The sequence below is a fragment of the Ostrea edulis genome, chromosome 7 (assembly GCF_947568905.1).
Source record: "Ostrea edulis chromosome 7, xbOstEdul1.1, whole genome shotgun sequence".
In the NCBI taxonomy this organism is placed as follows: domain Eukaryota; kingdom Metazoa; phylum Mollusca; class Bivalvia; order Ostreida; family Ostreidae; genus Ostrea; species Ostrea edulis.
This window is the reverse complement of record NC_079170.1, coordinates 60,376,324-60,401,085: the sequence shown is the minus strand read 5'-3', so window position 1 is coordinate 60,401,085 and position 24,762 is coordinate 60,376,324. Positions and strand designations below refer to the sequence as shown.

Below are 24,762 nucleotides of genomic sequence, written 5' to 3'. Positions count from 1 at the left end.
AATGAAGTACCTGTTATAAAAAATATATTCTGTATATTCAAATATTGAAAAAAAGATGAATATCTAATACACTAAGAATTGTCTTTATAAATGTCTGGTATTAAAATGAAAAATTCTATCTTACTAAGATAGAAAATATTGTACCTTTCTTGCTGATTTTCATGGCAAATTGCTGTTGAAGTTGTTGGCTGGAAGTCCATTTCAACTTGCACTGGTTCTTAGGATGCTTAGAAAAACATCATAATTAATATTTGCACAGTCAGTATTAATCATTAATTATACTGTGTCAGACAATGTCAATTTTAAAATTGTGTGTCTCAATGCATGTTTAGTGAACTTTAAAATGCTGATATATTGAAAATTACACACACATAACATGTATTTTATTATGTTCATTTTTAAAATCTTGTCTGAAATCAGTATTACATATGTAACACTACATGTATGTTAAATGTGTGCAGTGCAGCAATGTGAACTCTTGCAGTAGTAGTACATCTGCATGATTGTTATTTATTTCATATTGTGATAGTTACCTTCTATTTAAACTGTACATACCCTTCCACCCCCGGGTCCTTAATGAGGTGAATAAACATCATAATTATCATATTACAATATGAGATGACAGATATGTTTTCATAAACTGCCAGTTCATTCTAATAATATCAAAACAAGTCAACTCTAGATTTATCAGACCTGTCTCCTTTACGGAGTGTGGGTCAAGAGAAGGACATATATATCTTATTTTCATACAATACATTTATTTGCCTATGAGGGGGGCTTGTGATTTTACAAATATTTTAAATAAAGTTTTGTAGACCTACATGCTTGTATGAAAGATGAAACCCCAGATTTGAAATATCTCTTAGGTCAATGAAATTTCAAGATACTATAAGTACTATCATTTATACCAAATAGAATTTTAGTGGAACACTTCTCCTATGTGAATAACTAATTCATAAGTATTAATTTGATAAATGAATCCAATGATAAAAAATACATCAAAAATGCATTTCAGAAATCACCCCAAATTCTTTACCAATTCATTCTTCATTCAATAATAAACAAATTTAATACTTGAAATTAATCGATAATATTAATCAATTATAGTGCGTCCGATTATACTGATAATCAATCATGAAAAAATATTCCGATGGTTCATCACTACGACTGTTTAAAAGGTTGGACACAATTCCTTAACAGGGCAATTGTTACACTAAAAATGGAATTGTTACTCTTTTTTAGTGTAATTAACTGTATCATGGGATTTTCAGTTGTTTCCCCTCTATTCTCGTGTTTGCTTTGAGTAAAAATTGAGTGCAAGAATACTTCTACATCCTCTAAATATTTAAAGTCTAGGAAGCCTATATTTACATATATGTACAAGGACTCTATATGTGGCCAACAAGGTTTATAAATAACCTCTAACAGCTAGACTATGAAATAAAAAGATAATGTTTCTTTCTCTGCTTTAAACAGACAAAATGAGTGGTTTTACAATAAAGAGGCTTGACAGAGGACAATTGGAACAATTTTTTTGACAATAGAAAAGTATCTCAAATTAAACTATATCAAAACACCCCCGGTAATGTTGATTAATGATACATTTTTAACAAAAATATAGGAGTTTTGAAATTTGGGTGTCTGAAATTGAGTTAGCTATCTTGTGGAGAGAAAAAGAAGGGGGTGATCAGATACGAAACAAGTGCTTGTGGAAACAATGTAAAATTCAAATCTAGGCCATGGCTCAGGCTCTGGTTTTATGGCCTGGCCTAGTAAAAATTATGGAAAAATAGCCCGACTGGTCTATTACATAAAAACTTTAAATATGTTACATTCAAGGTTGGCTGTCATTTAATGAAAACAACTACTGGTAAATGATAATTGATTCACTTTGTTTACAAATATAAAACCCATAGGCCTCGGAACCCGGGGGGGGGGGGGGTAGGGAGGAGCTTACACCCCCCCCACCCCCTCCACTTTTTTTTTTGCAAAGATAGACATAATAACCCCCCCCCCAAACGACGTAGAAACTTTTTTGTTGGTTTAGCCCCCCCCCCCCCTACTTTCCGACGCCTATGAAACCAGAATAGTTTTTGCGTGTTGTTTTAGAATTCTTACCCAATGTACATATTAACTATTTAATATTGTGAATTACGTATTTCAGTGAAAACAATGCAAAAATGGTGGGGAAGGGGCGCGAACACGAAAATCAATCCCAATCAAAGCAAATATGTACAAGAGTTTTTGGTCTCGCACAACTAAATGTAACGTCCCTGGTGGTATATGGTTACTAAATGGCATACACTGTTTGTTTAAAGTAAACTCATGGAAAAAATCAGCCCAGTCATCTATATTGATGCTTACAACAATGTTCTACATCAAGTCTCTGATCAAACTACTTCAGCAGCATATTTTCAACGACTTTTAGCGCCAACCGGTTAATGTTGGGTGTGCTTGACACCCAAGTAGTCCCGAGTGTTAACTGGTCCTCCTATATGATTCTATAGTCTATTTCCCAAAAGATACGATGTAGCGCGCGCTCTCTGTCGTCATAATGGTAGAACAAGAACAAGAGCCACGAATAGCCAAAACATGGCCCTTAGTCAGAACATGATATTATTCTCGTGGACAGAAACCAAGAATATCTATTTTTCAAATATGTTATCCTTTTTCCGATATCTTTTCAATTCTTTTAGTTATTGATATTCAAAGTACCCATTGTTTTGGCCAGATTGTTATTGACGTCGCAATTTTGCAACGTAACATCACAATTTTACAACGTTTCATGTACTTTTACGTGAAAGTTCTCTAGGTATAAAAGTGAAACAAAAACACTATTCAGTGCAATTTAATTATAATATTGTAAATATTTAAATCTGTCTATGTTAATTCTATATTAAAACACACACCTATATAGTATACTCGTACATCCCTTTCTCCTCTCTCTGTTTGTCTCCTTCCTTCTCTTTATATTTTTGAATTTTTATTTATATGCAAGCATTCAACAGTTTTAAAGTAATATTAATTCAGTACCTCTTTACTTAGCTTTGTTATTTAAGTATGACCTGAAGATAAACCCAATCCCAATATTTTAACTGTATAACCATTTATTGCACATACCTATAGTTTTCAGGGAGGGGGGATCTTAAAATGTGCATGCACGAAAACACGTTGGATCTAATCGTTGACTTACGAATAAGATCTATTGACCTCTGTATGTGCGTTTCAATATTACATGTAGTTTATGTTGCATATTGATCACTTCTTTTAACATTCTTTTATAAGTTTGCGGATTTTTATTTTCATTATTTGTTTGGGGGCGGGGTGGGGGGGGGGTTGTTATTATTATCCCGCATGTACATGTAAACACGCCGAAAACAGTAATAGCCAGGTTTCGGACAGCGGCGTTATTTCAGACTCATGTACAACTTTGGACAATGATTAAACATTTTAATCCTATGTTTCACACTTTTATTTTGTGTTTTGCTATATAGGGAGTTAAGTTTATGATGTGTGTGTGGGGGGGGGGGGGGGGGAGGGGGGGGGGGGGGGGGGTAAGGAAACTGTTACAAAGGTAGCCGTACATGTACAGACTAACACATGAACATTTAGTTTAGCCATATGGAGATAATTCATTTTACATTAGGCTAAGAAAATGTTCACGTGAACTCATCATTAGGTAAAATATGTTCCATTTATCTAATTTCATTAGTTTCCTATTCGGATAATTTATTACAATAAAATCTAGACCTATGTGTATTTCAAAATGCTTTAATTATTATCATTAACTCCATAACATCTATGAACGAATTCATTAATTAAAAAATCTTATTCTGATACTGCTACATATAATAGAACCAAACTCCCTCCTCGCATATATTTGGTTAGTGTGCAAACAAAATTAAGCGAATGTTATTTTCACATAAATAGAAACAAGAATTTTATCAATCAAGGGGTTAACTCCATGGTGAATTAACACATCTGTGGTTTGGCATCCACCATAAAATTTGCTTATTTTAACACTTTCACATTTCTTCCTGTCATCCGGTTTAGTTCGTATCTTACATAAAATGCATGAAGGAAACCTTTTTCCGTTACCAGACACTTCCTCCATGTTACAAACACTCAAACTAAATTAAGTAAGACAGTGTGGTTTAATATTGTGTTCAGTTCCTCCTTCTATAATACTTAGTAATATTTTACTTAATTATGTAGGATAATATATTTGAAAAATAAATACATCAACTTTTACTTCAGGAACGAGTGTCATTCATATGATCACCTCTATTTTAATCAGTTTTAATGATATCTTCTTTTTTTCCATTTGTCTTTTTTATTTTGTTATAAGATTTGTGGTTTTGAATATTTGCTGTTGTGACTGAATTTTCAATGATAAATATAATTGAAACAATGAAATATACACTATTTTCGTTAACATTCTTTTTGCATTTTTTTTTTCATTTTCGAATTATTCATTATTATTATCCCTTTTTATCAACTGCCTTGTATTTTTGCTAATTAGATCAAATGTAATTCTGTTTGTCAATGAATTTCATTTAAAAGCAAAACAAGATCCATATTGCTAGATATATTTTTCGTATTCATATTTGTATGTATTTCTATATATTGATTTCTGACGAATGAAATATGCAATGGACCGGAATAGCTGTGTGTCGAAATATTACGGTACCCGATGACGTATGTCCAAATCGGTTGACACGTAAACAACCGAACGGATGTTCACAGGAGTCGGCAATTTTATCAATAAAGTAGAAATATATGAGAAATGGGCATAAATACTACCACTGAGCTTCGCGAGCGAAGCGACAGGAATGCAACGCGATTTCGGCAAAATCTGCTCCGGTGCTATGTTGCGTGAAAAAGACAGCAGTAAACAGTATAAATAACATCAGTCGATGTGTCCCACCTGATACCTGGATCGGTCACCCTTTTAATTGCCGTCAATTACTCTAAAATCCAAAATAAACATACTTTCGAAAATATTCATTAGCCATAAGTTTTATGTGACGTCACGCCATTTGCTGCTGAACTATCGCAGTAAAATCAAAGTTGACACTGAGAAATTCCGGATAATCACGGCATGTGATGGCCTAGATATTGTTGTAATTTTACATCACACATAACAAAAGTTTTTAATAGATAGAAATATTTAATGACTGCAAAATTCTTGGTAGTACAGTTTATCAACTTTCTTTTCCCCATATATCACCCGAGTCACTCAGATGTCAACCTCCCCTGCTTTTTTTCAGTTTGAGGTGAGTGAGGGATGCGGTCTTTTTACGCCTCTTGTGTTATATTTTCATTCAAGGACGTAGTGCAGTGAGACTAATTCTTTATCGCGCCAGCCCATAGAAATTTACTAAATATTAAAAACTAAAGATAGTAATATCTAAATACAAAATATTTCCAGTAATTATTTCTATGAGGTTACAGCAGAACACCGTGGCATGAAGAAATACTATTATTAATTTGCTGAAATTATTTTGAACCTCACTTAGCATTAAAAAAATCACCAGTGCTGATTTTGCTATTGAATTTTCCAGTGACACAGTCAATGACAGACCTTTTAAAAATCATAAGGGGGGGATTTATAAATCGGCTTGATTTGGGACATATGGACCTTGATACATTGAGAAAACATTCTTGCAGTGTTAGCAGCCCTAGCTGAGTCCATTCCATAGAACCATGAGTTCACTCAGAACCCTTGACATTTGTGAGGATGAGAAGAAAATTCTGCATGATACTTTAGTGCTTTTAGGCCTTATTGAAAGATGAGCTAGGTTTAAACGGCTAAAATTGAAGATTGTTATTTAATGAGAAAATAAGCGTTGTAAATTATACTACCCTAAAATTAGGGGGGGGGGGGGGTCATGCACAAACTGCAACTGTACATCTGTTGTTTGAAATTGGAGTAGATCTAGATATATTTGAGAATTCATATACTGTACTCAGCTCAATAAGTCATTTTTTTTTCCTGTTGGGTTTGAAAACTTTATTGTGTCTCCACCCCCAACACGATGATGGGCTCCATTCGAAGTGTGATATCAAACACAATATATATAAGTTGTTGGGCATCTTTCTTCAAATTTGAAGCACATTATTGATTTAGTGAAAAAATTACCTCCCTTTATTTTCAAACGCATATTACTTACGTAAACTTAACACTCAATCAAAAATTAATTACTATTTAAATATTGTCTCTAAAAAAAAATAACGAACACAAAAGCGAGTAATAAAAAAGACGTTTTATTTCTTTTTAAATATTTTTCTTATAAACATGATAAAATTCAACCGCGATAGTTCAGCAGCAAATGGCGTGACGTCACATAAAACTTATGGCTAGTGAATATTTTCGAAAGTATGTTTATTTTGGATTTTAGAGTAATTGACGGCAATTAAAAGGGTGATCGATCCAGATATCAGGTGGGACACATCGACTGATGTTATTTATACTGTTTACTGCTGTCTTTTTCACGCAACATAGCACCAGAGCAGATTTTGCCGAAATCGCGTTGCATTCCTGTCGCTACGCTCGCGAAGCTCAGTGGTAGTATTTATGCCCATTTCTCATATATTTCTACTTTATTGATAAAATTGCCGACTCCTGTGGAATGTTGTAGATAGCTCAGAGACTTGTACTACAAGTTGTAGCCTACAGTCTATCCTTTGTATTGTTATGTGGACGTCTAATTTTTGTCTGGTACCCATATATTGTACTATAGCTTTAGAAACCATTAAACAATACGGGATAGGCCAATATATCTTCGCATCTAAGTAGTCTATCAAGTTAGGCACCCCTCGACTCTCCAAGTCTTTTTAAATCCTTTTTATGTACTGCGACAGCGGTTTCAACATGTTTACCAGTGCCAAGTAAACTGAATGCACGGAGATGAAACACGTGAAGCCAGATATTTATTAAATTCAACGGCCTTCAGATAATTAAAATATATATAGTGTGATAACGTATAAAGAAAATGTGTGGAAGTAAAGGCGTGGGCAGATGATGGGTGGATTGCGATTGTATCTGGAGTGGATTGGAGGACTTAGCTTCGTAATTGTTTGATCAAATAGCTAAAACTGTTAACTAGTGCAAGGGTTTTGTAACTATCCCTAACATGGTTACATATATATTCAAGTTCATAAATTGAGCATATAATCTATTTGAAATTTTGGGGGCAAAATCGATTGATGTACGTAGCCCAATTCAGACGATGGCGCGGATCCGGTTTTATTTCAATAATGTTTGAAATAATCATATTTTATTAACTTTGAATAATTACTGGTTTCGTAAAAAGACAATGGAACAATCCCCAACTATAATATTTAAATATTACGATTTATATTAAACCTATAGTTTGGAAAAGTATTCGGATTTAGTGCATGGAATGTGAAATTCCGGTTATTTGCAGAACATAAAAAGTAAAAATTCACTTATCCCCCAGGCCTCGATCCAAAAAAACTCTTAACTTCTATGCAGTATGTAATACACTAATTTACAATTCATTAATATTTATTGGATCGAGGCCTGGGGGTTATACAAATTTTTGGTGCATATTGTTGGATATTATCAACCTTTACAAAAATAACACAACTGTTATGGGTTCTGCATGTTATAATTTCTATATGCGTGAATTTTCGCGGAAAAAACACACTGGATTTATAAAGAAGGTCTAAGCTATTTCATACCATGATGAAATTTTGGAATGAAGATACTTTATTTTACTCAAAATTACAGAGCCATATTTGGGTATTCGTGGCCCTTGTTCTTTACAAATGTTGAATTGCGCAAATGCGAATGTCGAACTAACATCGGACGGATTACCAAAACACATTTACCACAACTCGCATAGGCTTAACAAACTACAATGTGCAAATGCTCAACTTCGGATAACGAAGATCCAATTTACATTAAATAAATAATGCATTCACTTGTTACGCATCTACACAAACATATATTCCATTTACATCTTACGCAATATTCAAATGACGAATATACCTTTATGCACTACAAATGTCAAGATAACGATTAACATTTTTCTATTTTATATTGAACCAATGGCGCATTTAGTAACAACAAATACATAATTACAAAGATAGAATATTGAACCCTTTGGCTTTCCATAATATAGCGCCTCGATGTGGAGATAAATGCATGTACATATGTACATGTATCTTGGATTACTTCGTTGTCGAAATCGTTGAGAAAAAAGTCCCCTTGTTTTCCATAAATTGTTGAGAATTGAAATATCTTACGAATAATCATACATTCTTATCTTGACTTTAATAGGGAGATATTCTTCAATTCAACGAATTTCACACGGTATTGTACTATGGCGTGTAAAACATTGAAATATTGTACAAATCTTGATTTATATTCGATAGTCTTGATGTGTATATGGGTAAATCTTAATTTATATTCAATGATCTAGATGTTTATAAGCGAAATTGTTGAATTGTTGAATTCTCTGCCTTTTAAACTCAGACAATGTACTTCATTGTCTGATTTTAAAGTGGACCTCAAAACGCATCTCTTTAGATTAGCTTTTAATTTGTGATTATTTTTATATACTTACAGGTAGTGCTCTTACATACAGTTCTTACAGTGCTGTTAACAAAAACAAAAAACAAAAAAACTAACCTGCTGTTTGTTATTATACCTATGTCCTTTCTATGTATTTAATTATTCCTAAGGGTTGTTTTAAATTGTTTCATATGTTATTAGGGTAATCATATCATTACATTGGCGCTATATATTAATAATAATATTTATGCATTTGAATTCTGACACTATGGATATTTTATTCACATGTATGTGCACATCGATTTTATATTATCTTTTCTTTCACATTTGTAAAGCGCTTTAGAGAACTAATGTTGATAGGGCGCTATATAAATCTTTTAATTACAATTACAATATCGATAATCTTGATGTTTATCTGCGTAAATCTTGATTTATAATAGATAATGTTGATATATCTGTGCGTAAATCTTGATTTATGATAGATAATTTTGATATACAGTTGTATATGTGCGAAAAGTATCGAATATTGATATAAAGTTTATTGATCTTTCACATATAAATGAGGATTTGAATATATATGGTATTCCAAAGTTTTACACGCCATAGTGCATTATTTGTTATATACATGTATACATTTACAGAAATCAACAGTAAGATTTGCTAATGAATTCAACAACTGTCATGATTTCCCAAATCCCTCCAATTTTCAGGCAATTACTTCAGAAATGTTGCATTTCTGATAAAAGGGGGACACAATATTTTATGTATTTAGTTAAATAAGAAACAATTTAGATACCAAATTCCTGGGCTCGAATGTGATGTTTTTCAAAGCAAAATGTATTAGAATTCGTGGAAATGGAAGAAACTCCAAATTTTGTAAGTATCGTTTGATCCCTTTTAAATCTGATACTAAACAGGCGCTAGGTGCGGATGTAAAGATAATTATCTACATTTAAACAGATTAGTGCTGAGGATTCTATCATCGCCGCGTTTGAACAGCCTCTACATGTGTATATTCAGTTTCCGTTTGATATTGTTACATATTCCGTGTAGTGTTCAGTCCTGGCGGATATTAACGCCCCCAGACATCCTGCCTGATAATGGAGTTACAAAGATAAGCAACGAAATAGTTTTAAAATAACTTCCCGACTGCATCCGCTTTTAGAGTTGAATTCATTGTTCATCAAAGAGCAGATTACGTCATTTTGAATAGGTGGATTTTGGGCGACAATCATTCACAGTAATTTCTATTTGCAAGTTTAGAAATTGTACGCTCTTTTTAACCGATAAAACAATAATATTCACATTATTTAGTTGTTAGTAATTTGTTTATTAAGATCACACGCATTGCAGCCCACTTTGAAAACAAAAATCACTGTACAAGCTCCAGCGTGACTGAGTCGAGCTCGTTACGCTTAACAAGCGTGCATCTGAAAACGAAATGAACATTTGTTCTTTATTTTTTTTTAAAATGTGAATTCAAAATAAATATTGTAACACAGACAGGTAGTGTAGGTTCAAACTTGCAAATACAACTATATGTATCTGTGTGTGATCAATTTATGAAGTTCCGTTGAATTCTAAAACTATATAATTTACTGATTCTCAATGAAACATGTAGTTTGAATTTTTTTAAATACAGAGAACAATTGAGTATATCAAATACCTTGTAGTTTCTAACATTTAAGAATTGGTCTCACTAAAGTTTAAGGTATATACATGTATGTAATGTCACAGAAAACACCCACAACTCATTAGATTTTGGAGGCAGCGTAATGATCTTAGATGGATATTATTTTGCTCTAAAATGTATATTTTACAGAGATTTCAGATGCTAAAGAAATATTTAAACAATAAGATGCCTTCTTTGTTGTTTCGTCGGGTGATGAAGGTAGCTAGTACCATATCCAATTTCGCCCCATAACTGACTTGAACTTCATAATAGTTCATATAACAAGTTTGTGGAAGAAGTATTTTTAAGTCAGCTATGGCGCAAAGCGTGATATGCAAATACTTGCGAAGTACCAGTTAACCTCGGGGTCGTTGTGTTCACAGGCTGAACGGAGTAGCCCTTTTTCGTTCAACCTGCACAAATGAAAGGGCAGAGACAAAGTTCTGTTCAGCTACTGAAGAACTCTGCCTCTGTTCCTCGCATTTATACCCCCGTACATCCTTCAACATTCCTGACCATATTTGTTATATCTTAAAAATTAGCACAATTGACATTGGCTTTTATTTCAAACTCAAAGCCAACACAATTATTTCATTAAAAAATCTATAATTTAGCGTTGCATACTCAACTTCACTTCTAAGTTTTTGCATAAACTTCAATTTCTTGTTTCTCGTAAATAATATATACAAATGCTTGACCTCTGGTAACTTATTTGTTATACTCCAATTGGTTATATATAATTATACGTTTCCTCTGGCCAAAATCACTTTCACCCTCATGACCTTGTAAACAAGCTATAAACAATCTCACGGCGAAGAGTTCATACACTCTTGTTCAGCATCTTATTGTTGTTTTTGTTTCCCATTATTTTGAGAATGTCCATTCATTCATTATCCTTCCCCTATAATTCAGAATTATATCATCTGTTTATACATTTGCAAATTTCGTTATGATACCAGGGCCGTAAAATAACCTTCAATTTGGAGGAGGCAGGAAATTAGGCGGGGGTCTGGGGGCCGCCCAGGCCCCCAGACGCTGAGCACATTTTGTGCACACTGAACACGTTACGTGCAAAATCCTTGATTCTAGGGCCTTCTAAGATGTTACTTGACTAACTCATTCTAAAAGAAAGATTTGGAATGCTTTTTAAGGGAGGTATCATGTTCTTAGTTATTGGAAACAACATAAATTCTAATGAACTTTAAATTTTAAATTTTTTTGGCTCAAAAGTTGGAGGAGGCAGCTGCCTCCTCCGCCTCCATGTAATTTACGGCCCTGTGATACTGGCATTGCAGAAAAAATTCATAACCCGCGTAGGCGGGTTACGTATTTTTTTTTTTCTGCAATGATTGCTACTTTCATCACCCGATGAAACGCATTTTATTGATTATATTTATATTTTTATGCATTCTTTTAAAATGTAAACTATATTTAAGTACTAGAATATCATATGGTTGACCCATTCGTAACGTTAAATGGAACAGCCAAAACCTCGATGACGCTCCATGTTTGGTCATGATTACACGAACAGGTGGTACTAAAAAACCGGATCGAACTAGTTTGCAAGAAACATAAATTCATTGCCGTTGATGAAAGCAATGTCAATTTCAAAAGAAATATACGAGAAAAGATTCAGTGAATGTAAATATTGTTAATTAATACCAATCATGCTGGTATTTGAACTCGTAAATTCATTTACATGTAGTACTCAAAGTGTTAAGTACCGGTAAAGTGTTTTATACAATAAGGGGAATCTTCTTATGCAAAATAAGACAATTGGGCCAAAATAGTCAGTGATCAAATGTGTTTACAGTTGATCATTTTAACTTCTTGATAACTACTATTCCAATTTTGTTTTTTATATATTATATGAAGCATCTATGGGACAAAGGGGGACAGAAATTGTACATTTTAAGACTCCTGCACCACTAGGGCTTTGGGGATGGGGCAAAAAAACTGCCAAAATTAACCAATTTTCAAAACTCTCCTCTACAACTGCATACCTTTAAGAAAAAATAAATGCATAATAGTGTAGAGCAGACAGGCTCCAATCAAATTGTAAATTTCATGAGAGGTCGTGACTCCTGGGTGAGGCCATGTTTGGCATAGAGTGTATATATGTAAAATATAATTTTAGATATGGTATTACACGTGATACTAAATTGAAACTAATTAGATATCCATCAAGAGTAGGCAGTCCTTTAACAGAATTGTAAATTTCTTGCTCCTAGGAGGTTAGGGTTTGATTCCAGGGTAGGGCCAAAATTATTATCATTATCATTTGAAAAACTTCTTTAAGTTTGTTGAGGCAGTTTTAAACTTAACGCCTATTCAGAAAAAGCAGAAAAGGATATATTAAAATTGTGAATTTTGGAACCCCAGGGTTTCACCTCTAGGAAGAGTCCGAATTAGTCATACCGTGTTAATGTTACATATAGTATATCATGTAAAGCCTTTCATCAGTATAGACACTTTCGAGGGCATTTAAGTATTAAGAACACACCTTGTTTTATCATGTGGCTGTATATCATTCTTTAGCTTAGATAATCAGAACAGGATTTTTTTTTTAAGATTTCGTAGCCCTTGGGACAAGTGATACTTTTAAAATTCAGATGACCGATAAGCCGTGTGGGCCTCTTGTTCATCAGAGTTTATATAATGCAAAAGACATAACTGTAGCATTTTTCTGACGTACCCTATGACTGTAGCATTTTTCTGACGTACATGTGTACACTATAGTTCAACAAAAGACATGACTGTAGCATTTGTCTGACGTACCCTATGACTGTAGCATTTTTCTGACGTACCCTATGACTGTAGCATTTTTCTGACGTACCCTATGACTGTAGCATTTTTCTGACGTACATGTGTACACTATGACTGTAGCATTTTTCTGACGTACATGTGTACACTATGACTGTAGCATTTTTCTGACGTACATGTGTACACTATGACTGTAGCATTTTTCTGACGTACATGTGTACACTATGACTGCAGCATTTTTCTGACATACATGTGTACACTATGACTGTAGCATTTTTCTGACTTACATGTATACACTATGACTGTAGCATTTTTCTGACGTACATGTGTACACTATGACTGTAGCATTTTTCTGACGTACATGTGTACACTATGACTGTAGCATTTTTCTGACGTACATGTGTACACTATGACTGTAGCATTTTTCTGACGTACATGTGTACCTATGGTTCAACAAATTGATTTGCAATTGGGAGGAGTTATGCTCTTTTCATTTGAAGAAAAAATTCCGAGTGACCCGCATCCTTAAGATCTGAAGCTGTGAACATATCGACAAATATACTATTTCTAATGTTTCTAGCGATAGTCAGGGCCCCGCCTATAGACAGGTGCCTTATAGTGATCATAATGTACGAGCGACCGTCCGTAAAACGCTTTTCCGGACTTTGTCTAGATCAAGTTTGCGATTGGGCTGTGTTTACGTATTTTTGTAAGATTTATGGATCTTGAACTTAGCTAATTTCAAGGATTTGACAGTTTGACGGACTTTTTTGGCTATCCCTGAAGGTATTGAATAAATTTATACATGAACGTATCTATGTATTACAGATCAAGTTTAAGTTTGGACATAGAAGACAATGCCTTAAAGTGGGATAATTTCATGATGCTTGTCATTCAAATTTGTAGTTTACATTCAATTGAAATAGAATTTCGTACAACGTGCACCAATACCTTTTTTTTTATGAACTGATTTAGAAACTGTAAAACTTTTGATGTGTCGTTGAAGCACAAGACGTCACAAATTATTTTAATTACTATATTACTTTGCAATTAAAGACTTATGCAAAAGGCTGATGAAAAGGACAACTAATGCTTTGTAGAAGAGATATTACATTTATAATGTATTGATTTTATTAATGTTGTTGAATCTATTTTGTTAAAGGGATGCGACGTCCAAAGATATTCAAATCTTGCAACCAAAGAAGAGTTTCATAAAATTTTCTGAATTCTCCTTCTTTAGAAACGTTCCGCCTGTCTTCATGGTGTATGGTGAGTTTAGCTGAATTCCACTGAATTTTCAGAGACGAACACACACTCTTAGATATCAGACAAACATAGTAGCTGGACAGAAAACCAAAACTTTATTATATACATTAGGTGCACATTATGCAAGTAACACTATAAATCAAGAAGCAAGAAGGAAAATCAATTGGATTGAATGTTTTGCAGATATTCTAAATATCCGTAGATTCGCTCTGCACCATTCTTTACATGTACCTAACACGAAATAACACATTATTACAGATTCTTTGTCTCAACTTGAGAATGATTCGAGTGTTCCATAACTTCTTCATGTGTTTTAGCGTCACTGTCGTTCTTTGGTTTCTTTCTAGACCCACTACCGGACGAACGCGAAGAAATCGACGACTTTCTTTTATATTTCTCGGTGCAAGTTGCAATCAGGCGTTTATACGCTTTCTTACATTGTGTGCGAAAGTTGACGTTCAGAAAGCTATATATCAGTGGGTTTATGGCGTGGTTGACAAAATGTACCCTGGCTAGGAGTTTCATAATGACCTTGGCGACTTCTGAATTGGTCGTTCGAATGCTTTTAACGCAAGCCTGAAGAAGATTTACGATGATACTGGGGAGGAAGCAGAGGATGAATGCCACCGATACTGCAATGAAGATTTTCGTTGTTCGTGTGCAACGAACATTTCCAATCATCGTTGTGACGCTGGACCCCATCCTAGATATCCGGGACTTTCGCGATGACTGCTGGTGGTTGAGAAATTGTTTGCTGTCGCTCTTGGTAAATACAGAGTCATCATCACTTGTGGTCGATTGATTCCTTTTTCGCTTTGCAAAACTTCGAGATTCTTTTGAATCATTGCTTTTGACAGACGAATGGCTGACTGATGCGCGGTCCCCAATCACACTGTTTCTTCTAGTCTTGATAGCTACCCAAATGCGTATATAGAACCCAACTAAAGTGAATAAAGTTGCAAAAAATAAAGTGAGCAATAATGCATAATAGTACTTGTTAAAATTCGTGTTTCTGTATTCATCAGAAACGGTGCAATCAAATCCGCAATATTTTCTAGAAGAAATATGCATTCGGTTTATTCCAAATAACCAAAGGGTTGGGACAGCAACAACGAAACCAAATAACGAAGACCCGACGCACATTATCTTGCTCCTAAAAGGTGAATCGGGCATTAACGGTCTACAAATCTTCAAATATCTATCTATGGCGATGAGAATCAATATAAAACTGGAGGCGTTTGTGAATGCTGATTCGGAATATCGGAAAACCTTACATGCTATGTGATCATAGAACGTGTAATGGTATCGCATATCGTAGATATCAAGTGGAATAGCGATACCCGAGGCCAAAAGATCGAAGGCCGCCATTGTAAGAATAAAGTTGTTGGCTGGTTTTCGTTTTGAATCAGAACCGTAGATATATAGCACAACAATGTTTCCCAAAATTCCAAACAGCATAACGACAACCAGGAAGAATATAACTGGCATGTAAGTCATGGCACGATCGTCGCTTAATGCATCTAGTTCTAAATAAGCTGTTGGAGTTAAGAGACTGTCATTGCAAACCTTAGGAAGTGGTGCATGGGTACATGTACCTTCTGCCAAATCACTGAAGTTTTGGATAAAGAGCGTCGTTTGTTGAGGCGAAACGCCTTCTGTTGATGTTGTAGACATATATATATCATTGATGGATGCGGTCATAGCCGAGGTATTCATCATATTTCTGGAAAAATAGAAATAAATGTTATTCTGATTTTTCTGTTTGTTTAGGAAGTATATGTAGGTAGGTGTGACATAAACAGTTACTTCAAATAAGCCACATCATACATAAGAATCCCTGTTAGCACAATGGGGATTGTTGGGACAATGCTAATCCAACCATGAGCAGCAGCATCGGAAAGAATGATAATTTTATATAGGAAATAAATTGAAACAATGCAGTAATTATTCTAAAATAATGTCATACTAATATATTTTGTTTAGCCATTCATTTCCCAGAACACCTCGAGAGGATGACTTCATCTACAGTTTAGTAATCTAGATTTAGATATATAAACATACCTTTAGATTCAAGGGCATGGGTCAATCAGAGAAAAATGTCCCTGTAATTTGACAACACTGCTTCTCTGTATCCACATGAATGTGTAAATGTTATGATGGGGGAAATCAACAACAGTTAAGTAAAAGACACGCGACATCTACTGCCTCTTTAAATTCTTCAGTGTTTTGAAAAACCTTCACTTGCCATTGGAACGATAGAGGAGGAGTTTCCAGTTTGAAATTTAACCGGATATTTATATGAGTGTTTCTCAGATGTATCGGTATCAGCACACAGGAAAGAAGACCTAAACGGCGTTATGACTTTTAAGTATCAATATGTCCTTTTGTAAACAAGGAACTTAAGTTATTGACGCTATCATGGTTATCACTAGGAAAGTATTTCCGGATAATTAAAAAAAAACAACTATTTTCCTACACCTTCTGAAGGTCAATTTATCTGTTTTGGTTATGGTTTGTTGCTGTCTGATTGAGTCATTTGAGAAAACATCAAGTCCTCAAGAATAAACTGTTATACATGTACATAAAAAAATTACGCAATGAATTCGCGAAGGTTATGTCTCGTGAATAAATGCAATATTGTATCATCACGAGAATAAGTTCTCGCGAAGGAAAGGTACGCATTGCTGCATTGATGTAATCATAAACACATTTATGAGACCACTCTATCAATACACCTTCACAAAATTGAGAAATTGAGGATACTGACGTAAAGATTATTCGTGGATCGTAAGAATTATACTGTCCGTGTGACATTTTAAGATATAAATTTGTAATTCACGTTTTCCTCTACATTGTGCAAGTTGGAGCACCACCATACTTGAAATACAGCTTTTTAAAAATATAAATTTCAAAAACAAAAATCCTCTAGTCTACAGAACTAACATCAGCAATCTTTCAAAAACTTTGACTACTAGATTGAAAAATAAGCTGAAGTGTCCAATGCGACATTTGTAACGTGTTCGTGGTACATGTACTACATAAATGTATACAAATATTGAGATGTTAGTATAAGAAAAACAACAACAGCAATGTGCTATGACCCTTATAGTACGCAAATAAAGTGTGAACTCCTCCCCAAACCCTATTTTATAAAAATCTTAAATGCTTTTGAAAAAAAAGAGATGAACAGTGTTAAATTTTCTATATGGCATCCGGTGGAATATAACAATCGGCGTATCATCAGTTGCCATTACAGGAAATGATAATTATTATAGATAAAGTCAAGTGTTCTCCAATCATAATACCGTTAGGTTCTGAGTGGTGGAAGTAAAACCTAATTATTCCTAGTGCACGAGGAGTCACGCGATCTATTGGTCTCTTTGTTTCAGAGTCAAATCGTTATCACTGTTGATAAGAAAACAAGAAAGATAAATGGTTTCCTTCCTCATACATTTCAATTTGAATGACCTGTCATTGACTTTGTTTATAATATGAGTACTTATACAGAGAGCACAGTGAACTCAAAAGATTGAGACAGAGAAAAGTCAAACTAAATGTACATTCAAGGAATTTCCCACGTCGAAAAAACACCTTTCCATAATCCTAACGACAGTCCTTTTCTATCCCAAAAATTGACATCTAGTAGGTTACCTCAATAAAAGTAGTAGACATAAAAGTATTATATCAGTGATTGGGTGGGGTTAATCCAATTCATTTTGTCTTGGTTTGTTGTTGCTACTCACCTTTTTTGTGGACAGGCAATATTTTTATGCTAGTCTTTTTACATATGTGTATGCAATAGGGGGTCATCTTGTTATACCCCCTATCGGATGTTTTTATTTTGTGTATATATGTTCTCTTTCTCAATGTTAATTTTATAGATGTATGTAACAGGGGGTCATCTAGTCATTTGCAGCATATGATCATAATTTTTACTTGGTTTTAATGACCCCCTGTACTGTATATACTTTTCGTCATTTACTAAATAAATGACATTTTCTATTCTCAAACTTGTTCTGTTTTGCCTGCTTTGAACAAAAAACGAGTGCAGTCCACTTGGCTAGTGCTTTTGAGCTAAGGATCATAAATTCATTTCCTGGTGTGATAGATTTTGCTATTTTATCATATCTGTTACTGCAGTATTGTGATTATTTTTTTTTCTGTATCTATCTGCACTATTCAGGTAAATACAAATCGATCTCCTGGACAATAGTTTCTAAATTCTGGATCGACTGTGTATTGGACCAGAAAGGCAACCCATTCCGGAAAACGTGGAATTCGTTTCGAATTTATACACTGATATGTAGACGACAACATCGCAGCTTCAGGTTGCACCACTCTATTAATTTTGCCTATATTTCTTACCAAATTTACTCACCTTTAACCTGACCCTGCTTCCTTAACGTAAACTTTTCAGAAGTTTTACTTTCACATCATGTAGTACAGTTCTTAATAAGCATTTGCATACCAAAAAATACATACCCATCCAGCAAGGCGTGAGAGTTTGTTTACATCGAAGTCAAGCACGTGCAAAATCAGCTGGTCAAAAGCCAAATCACCCACCTCTACAACAAAAATTCAAAAAAAAATATTTAAATCCTTCTTTCATGGTTTTTACACACAAATTTCAAACACAATACTTGAATTTACATCTCACAAACAATTGGAGACCCTACCTCATAAGGAAAGTCCCATAAACATGCAAAGTTCCAGGAATTATTTTTCTTTCGGCCATGATTCGACGTGAACCTCCACATAAATAGAGTGATGCAACCTGTTGTAAGATTCATGAAGCTTCAGGAAGAGGATTTGTTTAAAAGGATTTGTACCTGAGTATTGTAGTAATGTCAATTGTGTTACTGGTTCACATGCATACAGAATAATTTTGATACATACAAATGTAAATTCAATACACATTTCATAATAACTTTCATTCTTGTTACAACATAAATCAACCATATACTGTGAAAGCTGTTAACAAGTTAAGAAAATGGGGAGGGGTGCAACTGTTCCATATCAAGTACTAAACATTGACAAACAAAAATGAATAACAACTGTGTTTCATAAATGTTAACGTACATGTACATACTACTCAGAATTTTGTTATTTATAATACATCACATGTTTTGCCAGTGCCTCTCATATTCCACATATCTACAGCTTTGTAGCAACACAAACGTTTATAAACATTCTAACGCTGTTCACCTTTATAGGGCCCTATATCCACCGGTATCCAATCTCTGTTTTAGTTCATCTTCCTATAAGTTTACCCAATTTGCATCTGAGTGAATGAGCCTTCTGACACAACTTGATTTTAAAGCAGAAACGCAATCTGTGTAGTCTATAATTTTTAGACCACCATATTTATAATCTTGAATTACAGCATTTCGTATCTTATGTTTTATACCATTCCATAGAAATTGAAACATTTCTGTTGCAAATATTTTTAAAATTTCAGGTTGATTAATTGTTTGTACATATATAACGTCCCGCTCGAAATATGGTGACCTACAAATGTACCATCAAAGCCTGTAATATGGTGTCTGGGATACTATAAAGTGCATATCACAGACTAAAGTTATGAATATATCTTCCAAGAATTTCCAAGAACTTGTTTAACTTTAAAATGTTTGTATGTATACTGATATTGAATTAAATTTTGTAAAATTCTAACATCTGATTATGTATATATATTTACATTTTCAACTGTATTCTCTTACATAACACTATTACGAGCAATATGTATTTATCACTGCATAAATCCACTACGGGGTATGCGTATGAACATTTGTTAAAAGTAGGTAACAGGTACTACTATTACCAAGGCAATACACATCTAGCAATCGCTCTCACTTACAACAGAAGTGTATCAATAGATGAAATAAACATCACAAAATGTATTTAAGGTTTTATTTGTATTCCAAGCAGTGGACTTTCATCAATAATTGATAAAAACATTTCTGTAAACAATTAGTTACTAGGGCCTAATGTATGTCTAAAATTTCGTCTGCTACTTCACCCTGGTCATCGGTGATGCAGAATTGTACCTACTGCTAGACGATGACATTGGGCTTTAGCAAAAAGGTCTTTCACAGGATGTATGGCCGATAAGTTGTCAAAGTGCATTAAGACCTACACACCGCGCACTGTCTCCGTGCCATAGCAGCCGGTGATTACAGAAATTTATCGAGTCAAAAGAAACGTTCAGTGAGCTCGTGTTTGTCAACAATTACATATCCAAATCCAAACCGTCCCTTCCTTCGTGCACTTCCACATTCTCTGCCATGTTCAGTTCTTTCCAGAGATTCATTTGAACTGCGTCCTGTGTCCTGTCTATAAATGATTTGACCTGTTCTTCATGTCCCTCCACCTCAGTCCTCTTGTTAACTCTGTAATATCCACAGAATATCTTTTGAACAAAGTCGGTCTTCACTTTTCAAACGTGAAAGCGCATCACAACTGTAAGTGTAACCTTGCGCACTCCCGTTTAAATCATACCCCCTCCCCTAAAATTAGACATATGGAAGAGATTTCCATTATATACTCCCGAGTTAATGTATATGTACATGTTGATATACTTGCTTTTTAGCGTCTTAATAATTAAAACAGTTCTTCATTTGATGGAACTTTGTTTTGTCTTGCACAATTCAGCAATGTTACCGATCACAAATGTAGATACAAGTAATAAGGTATCATTTTAAAAAAATTTATCGGGATATAAATACGGGTTGGTACCCCTCAGGCTTTATGGAATTTGATCACGCGACCAACCCGTATTTATATCCCGATACATATTTTAAAACGATACTTTATTTCATAAATATATTTTCAGTGCTTATATAAATTTCTTTACTGGCCTTGCATCTTCTCAGATCCAACACTTTAAGAAAGTAGAAAGTAGGGTGTTGTTGGGTTTTCGTGCTCATATATATATATATATATATATATATATATATATATATATATATATATGAAGTTGATATGGCACAGTTGTAAATAAATATTGAAAATCAGAATGACACATGTCTGCCGTCCATGGATGAATTGTGTAACTCGCCCATACCTACGAACTTACCTAAGCATGCTAATATTCATATGTTTCATGACATTCCTCAGAGTATTTCACACGAGTGTTCTTCCCTAAATGACATTTACCCCATACGTTCTCCCTGTAAGTACAATGTCACCAATCATCCACTCACCTATGATACCAATTACTTTGTCAAAGTTCAGTGGGTACGCCCATGAAGGTGGAGAGAAAGGTGTTGCACGTCTCATGTTTATTTCCCTTAAGGTGTTGCAAGAAAGATCGAAAAATTTAAGTTATTCAAATATATCATAAAACCAATTGGAACGTATGTTTTCATTCAATAATTTTTTAAAATAAATTTAAAAGACGTGTATTGACAAAATTAGCCAAAATATTTCGAATTTAAATCAAGCAATTAACGATTTATATGATTTTTAGCGTTAAAGTGGAGGGGTATCCCCGAATTTCAGAAAAACTGCCTCCGTGAAACAAAATAGATTTAGCATGAACATGTTCTTCGACTTTTCCTCTAAATAACTGTAGCTTTGAAATTTTGTTTCACGAGAGCATTATTTTGTAAATTTAAAAAAAAATCGAAATGCTTTTTGACTGGTATTATTTTCAACTTCACCTGTACGTTAATTTTTCTTATTAATGTATGGTTTACTGCGTGGTTCAGTGGATAAGGTCGCCAACTCTAATATGTAATTTTAAAAGATGTTCTGTGTTTTTAAAACGACCGAGTTCGACTCCCGCACGAACACATTTTTTTTTTGGTTATATTACGTTTTCCATCTCGATTTTTTTTCTTAATTGAAACACGCTTCTAGTTTTTCTAAATGTTTAATGTCAAATCTCTGTTTATTACCATGTGCCGAGTTTGAAATAAGCTTCCAACCTGGACACTGTTTAGTTTGTGAATAGGACTCTCAACAAACACACCGAATACAGCATGCAATACCTGTGTTTTAATAGTCAAAGCTGCTAACGAGAACTTGTATGTTTTTCTGAATGAACGTTGTTGACAAAGGCATGGCGTCTTTTACGAAAAACCGTTGTGAACTTTGCAAAGCTTTGGAAGGAAATCTTTAAGGCCAAACAAGGTAAATAACCGTTAAACAGTTTGAGTTTATATGTATCCCAATAGCAAATTGCTATGTTGAATAAATTTTACAGGTACATGTACTTCGAATAATGTTGAACTGTATTAATGCGTATTAAATTTCCCATATTTTGCCAGTCATGTGCAGTTGCCAATTGTTGGTTGTAGAAAATAATACATACGAGTATAAAAGCTTTTGGACTGTAGTACATGTAGTATATAATATTAAATATTTGATACACTCGTAACATGTAACCGTATACATGGTATCTGACACTCAGACGAAAAAAGACAATTTAATTTTCACGATTTCAAAAATTATCTTTAAACTACATGTTATCACCTGCATATGGTGTTTATATATCTCAACTGATTCGATATGCAAGAGCTTGTTCTGCGTATAGTAAGTTTTTAAATCGAGGGTAGCTACTGGCAAACAAGTTGATGGTACAGGGGTTTCAACAGTCTCGATTGAAGTCAGCATTTCGCAAATTCTATGGTCGTTATAACGATCTAGTTCGTCAATACAACCTCGCATTGGGCAAATGCTGTCTGACGTGTTTCATACCATTTGTTAAGCCGTTCTTGGCACACTGATTTTGACTGCGGATAACTCCGTTTACCTGATCAGGATATAGGGCTCACAGCGAGTGTGACCGGTCAACAGGGGATGCTTACTCCTCCTAGGCACCCGATCCCACCTCTGGTGTGTCCAGGGATCCGTGTTTGCTCAACTATCTATTTTGTATTGCTTGTAGGAGTTATGAGATTGATCACTGTTCGTTATCTTCACCTTGCATGTATAATGTATTGACACATAAACTGTATTAGGCTTGTCCCTAGTACTGGGGAACCCTTCAGGCATTTAAATGGCAAATACGCAATGAGTATAAATTTGAAAGAAGGTCAGTTCTACATCAAGAGTGCTGGCACGGAGCTCCGATTAGGGAAAATTCCCGTTTCGGTGCAACACCCTCTTTGTGTCACTCTTTAAAGCTGATATGACACTACAGGGCATTACAAATGATGTTTCCAAAATTTCTGCGTTCTCTATATACTTACCAGGACCTGCCTTCCTGTGGTTTGAGACCCTACTACCTACATCGAAGACATCAAGGTCACTGTTTATTGGTGCATTCAGGAATACATATGTCTTGTTCAGTCCAAGTGTAAATGGTTCACTTATAGCTGAGATGGAGGCGTTTAACAAGCAGAAGCTCGGAAGGTTGACTGTGGGGGACTTTTATTTCGATATCTCTAAGCTGAGTAAAAAGCTGAAGAAGTCCCAACTAGACTTGATAACCAAATGTATTGATGGCCTCCCACATCGGTTACAATTCTTTGTCCGTGCAGGGAGATCAACAAACATTGATGATGCTCTACTAAGTGCACGAGTAGTAGAATCCGTGGGATATGGTACAGGTAACGGTGCAAATAACCACACCACGGAAACTTCACTTCCACATTCATGTAATGCAGCTTCTGTGCCAGCACGTGACCTGCAGGATCACATCAACAACCTTGCTGCCCAGGTGATGTCCTTGACTGTCATGTTGAAACAATCAACATCTACTCCAATCCAACATCGCAGTGGTGCTGACAACAGAGAGTCATGTATCTGTTTCAAGTGCCAGGGTCCAGGCCATCGACGGAATGTGTGTAAGTAGAATGGATCCAAAGCCAGCCAGCTACATAATGCCAACTCTGCATGCAATTTGGATATGTTGCTGCAGATTGCACTTTACATTTTCCGATTGCCCATTCTCCGGAAAACCAGAGAAGGTCGGGCGTTAACGTACGCGGGTAACTCAAAAGAGGCGACTAAAGCGTTGTCACCGCAGTCAATCACCATGCCGCATTGCTACTGACAGTTTTGAACCTGCTGTGAATTTGATGAATTTGTGTGAAACGTGCAATACGCATGATTATGTTTCTACTGACAATGATAGTTTTGAACCTGCTGTGAATCTGATGAATTCGTGTGAACCGTGCAATATGCGTGACTGTGTTTCTACCGACAGTGACAGTTCTTTACCTGGTACGTGTGTTCGTAACAGTGAATCACGCAGGTGTGAAATTTCCTGTACTGATAGTGACAGTGCTTTACCTATAGCAAATTCATGTCTTCATAATCATATTCCCGGTAGCAATATTTTGTCAACATTTACTGATACAGTCAGTTCTGATATTGTCAATGATACACGTGTTACTGTTCAGAATCCATCAAAGCTAATGTATATTCCTGTGTCAGTTAAAGATGTTAACATATTTGCTTTATTAGATAGTGGTAATACAATCAATATTATGTCACGTGAATTGTTTAGTTCACTACCCAAAAACAAAAATTATGTACCCCTTTAGTTACTTGTTGTAAAGACAATGAGCTT

At 34.8% G+C, this 24,762-nt stretch overlaps 1 protein-coding gene and 1 long non-coding RNA gene across 2 annotated transcripts in view; both read right to left on the bottom strand.

Annotated features, from left to right (window-relative positions):
• Window positions 1–5,029, bottom strand: part of LOC130048305 (uncharacterized) — a 6,211-nt gene extending 1,182 nt beyond the window's left edge. The window contains exons 1-3 of the long non-coding RNA XR_008797152.1: window positions 4,928–5,029; window positions 145–226; window positions 1–10 (exon numbers count right to left, since the gene is read on the bottom strand). The exon at window positions 1–10 is cut by the window's left edge and continues 1,182 nt beyond it. This is a non-coding gene — a long non-coding RNA (uncharacterized LOC130048305). The remainder of the gene's footprint in view (window positions 11–144; window positions 227–4,927) is intronic.
• A 9,290-nt stretch (window positions 5,030–14,319) lies between these two features.
• On the bottom strand, window positions 14,320–16,583 carry LOC125656835 (orexin/Hypocretin receptor type 1-like). The gene is made up of 2 exons (XM_048887422.2): window positions 16,305–16,583; window positions 14,320–15,966 (listed from the first exon to the last, which is right to left on the bottom strand). Exon 2 carries the CDS (start codon window positions 15,960–15,962, stop codon window positions 14,496–14,498), a length of 1,467 nt encoding a protein of 488 aa, XP_048743379.2. The 5' UTR covers window positions 15,963–15,966; window positions 16,305–16,583; the 3' UTR covers window positions 14,320–14,495.
• Between the last annotated feature and the right edge of the window lie 8,179 nt (window positions 16,584–24,762).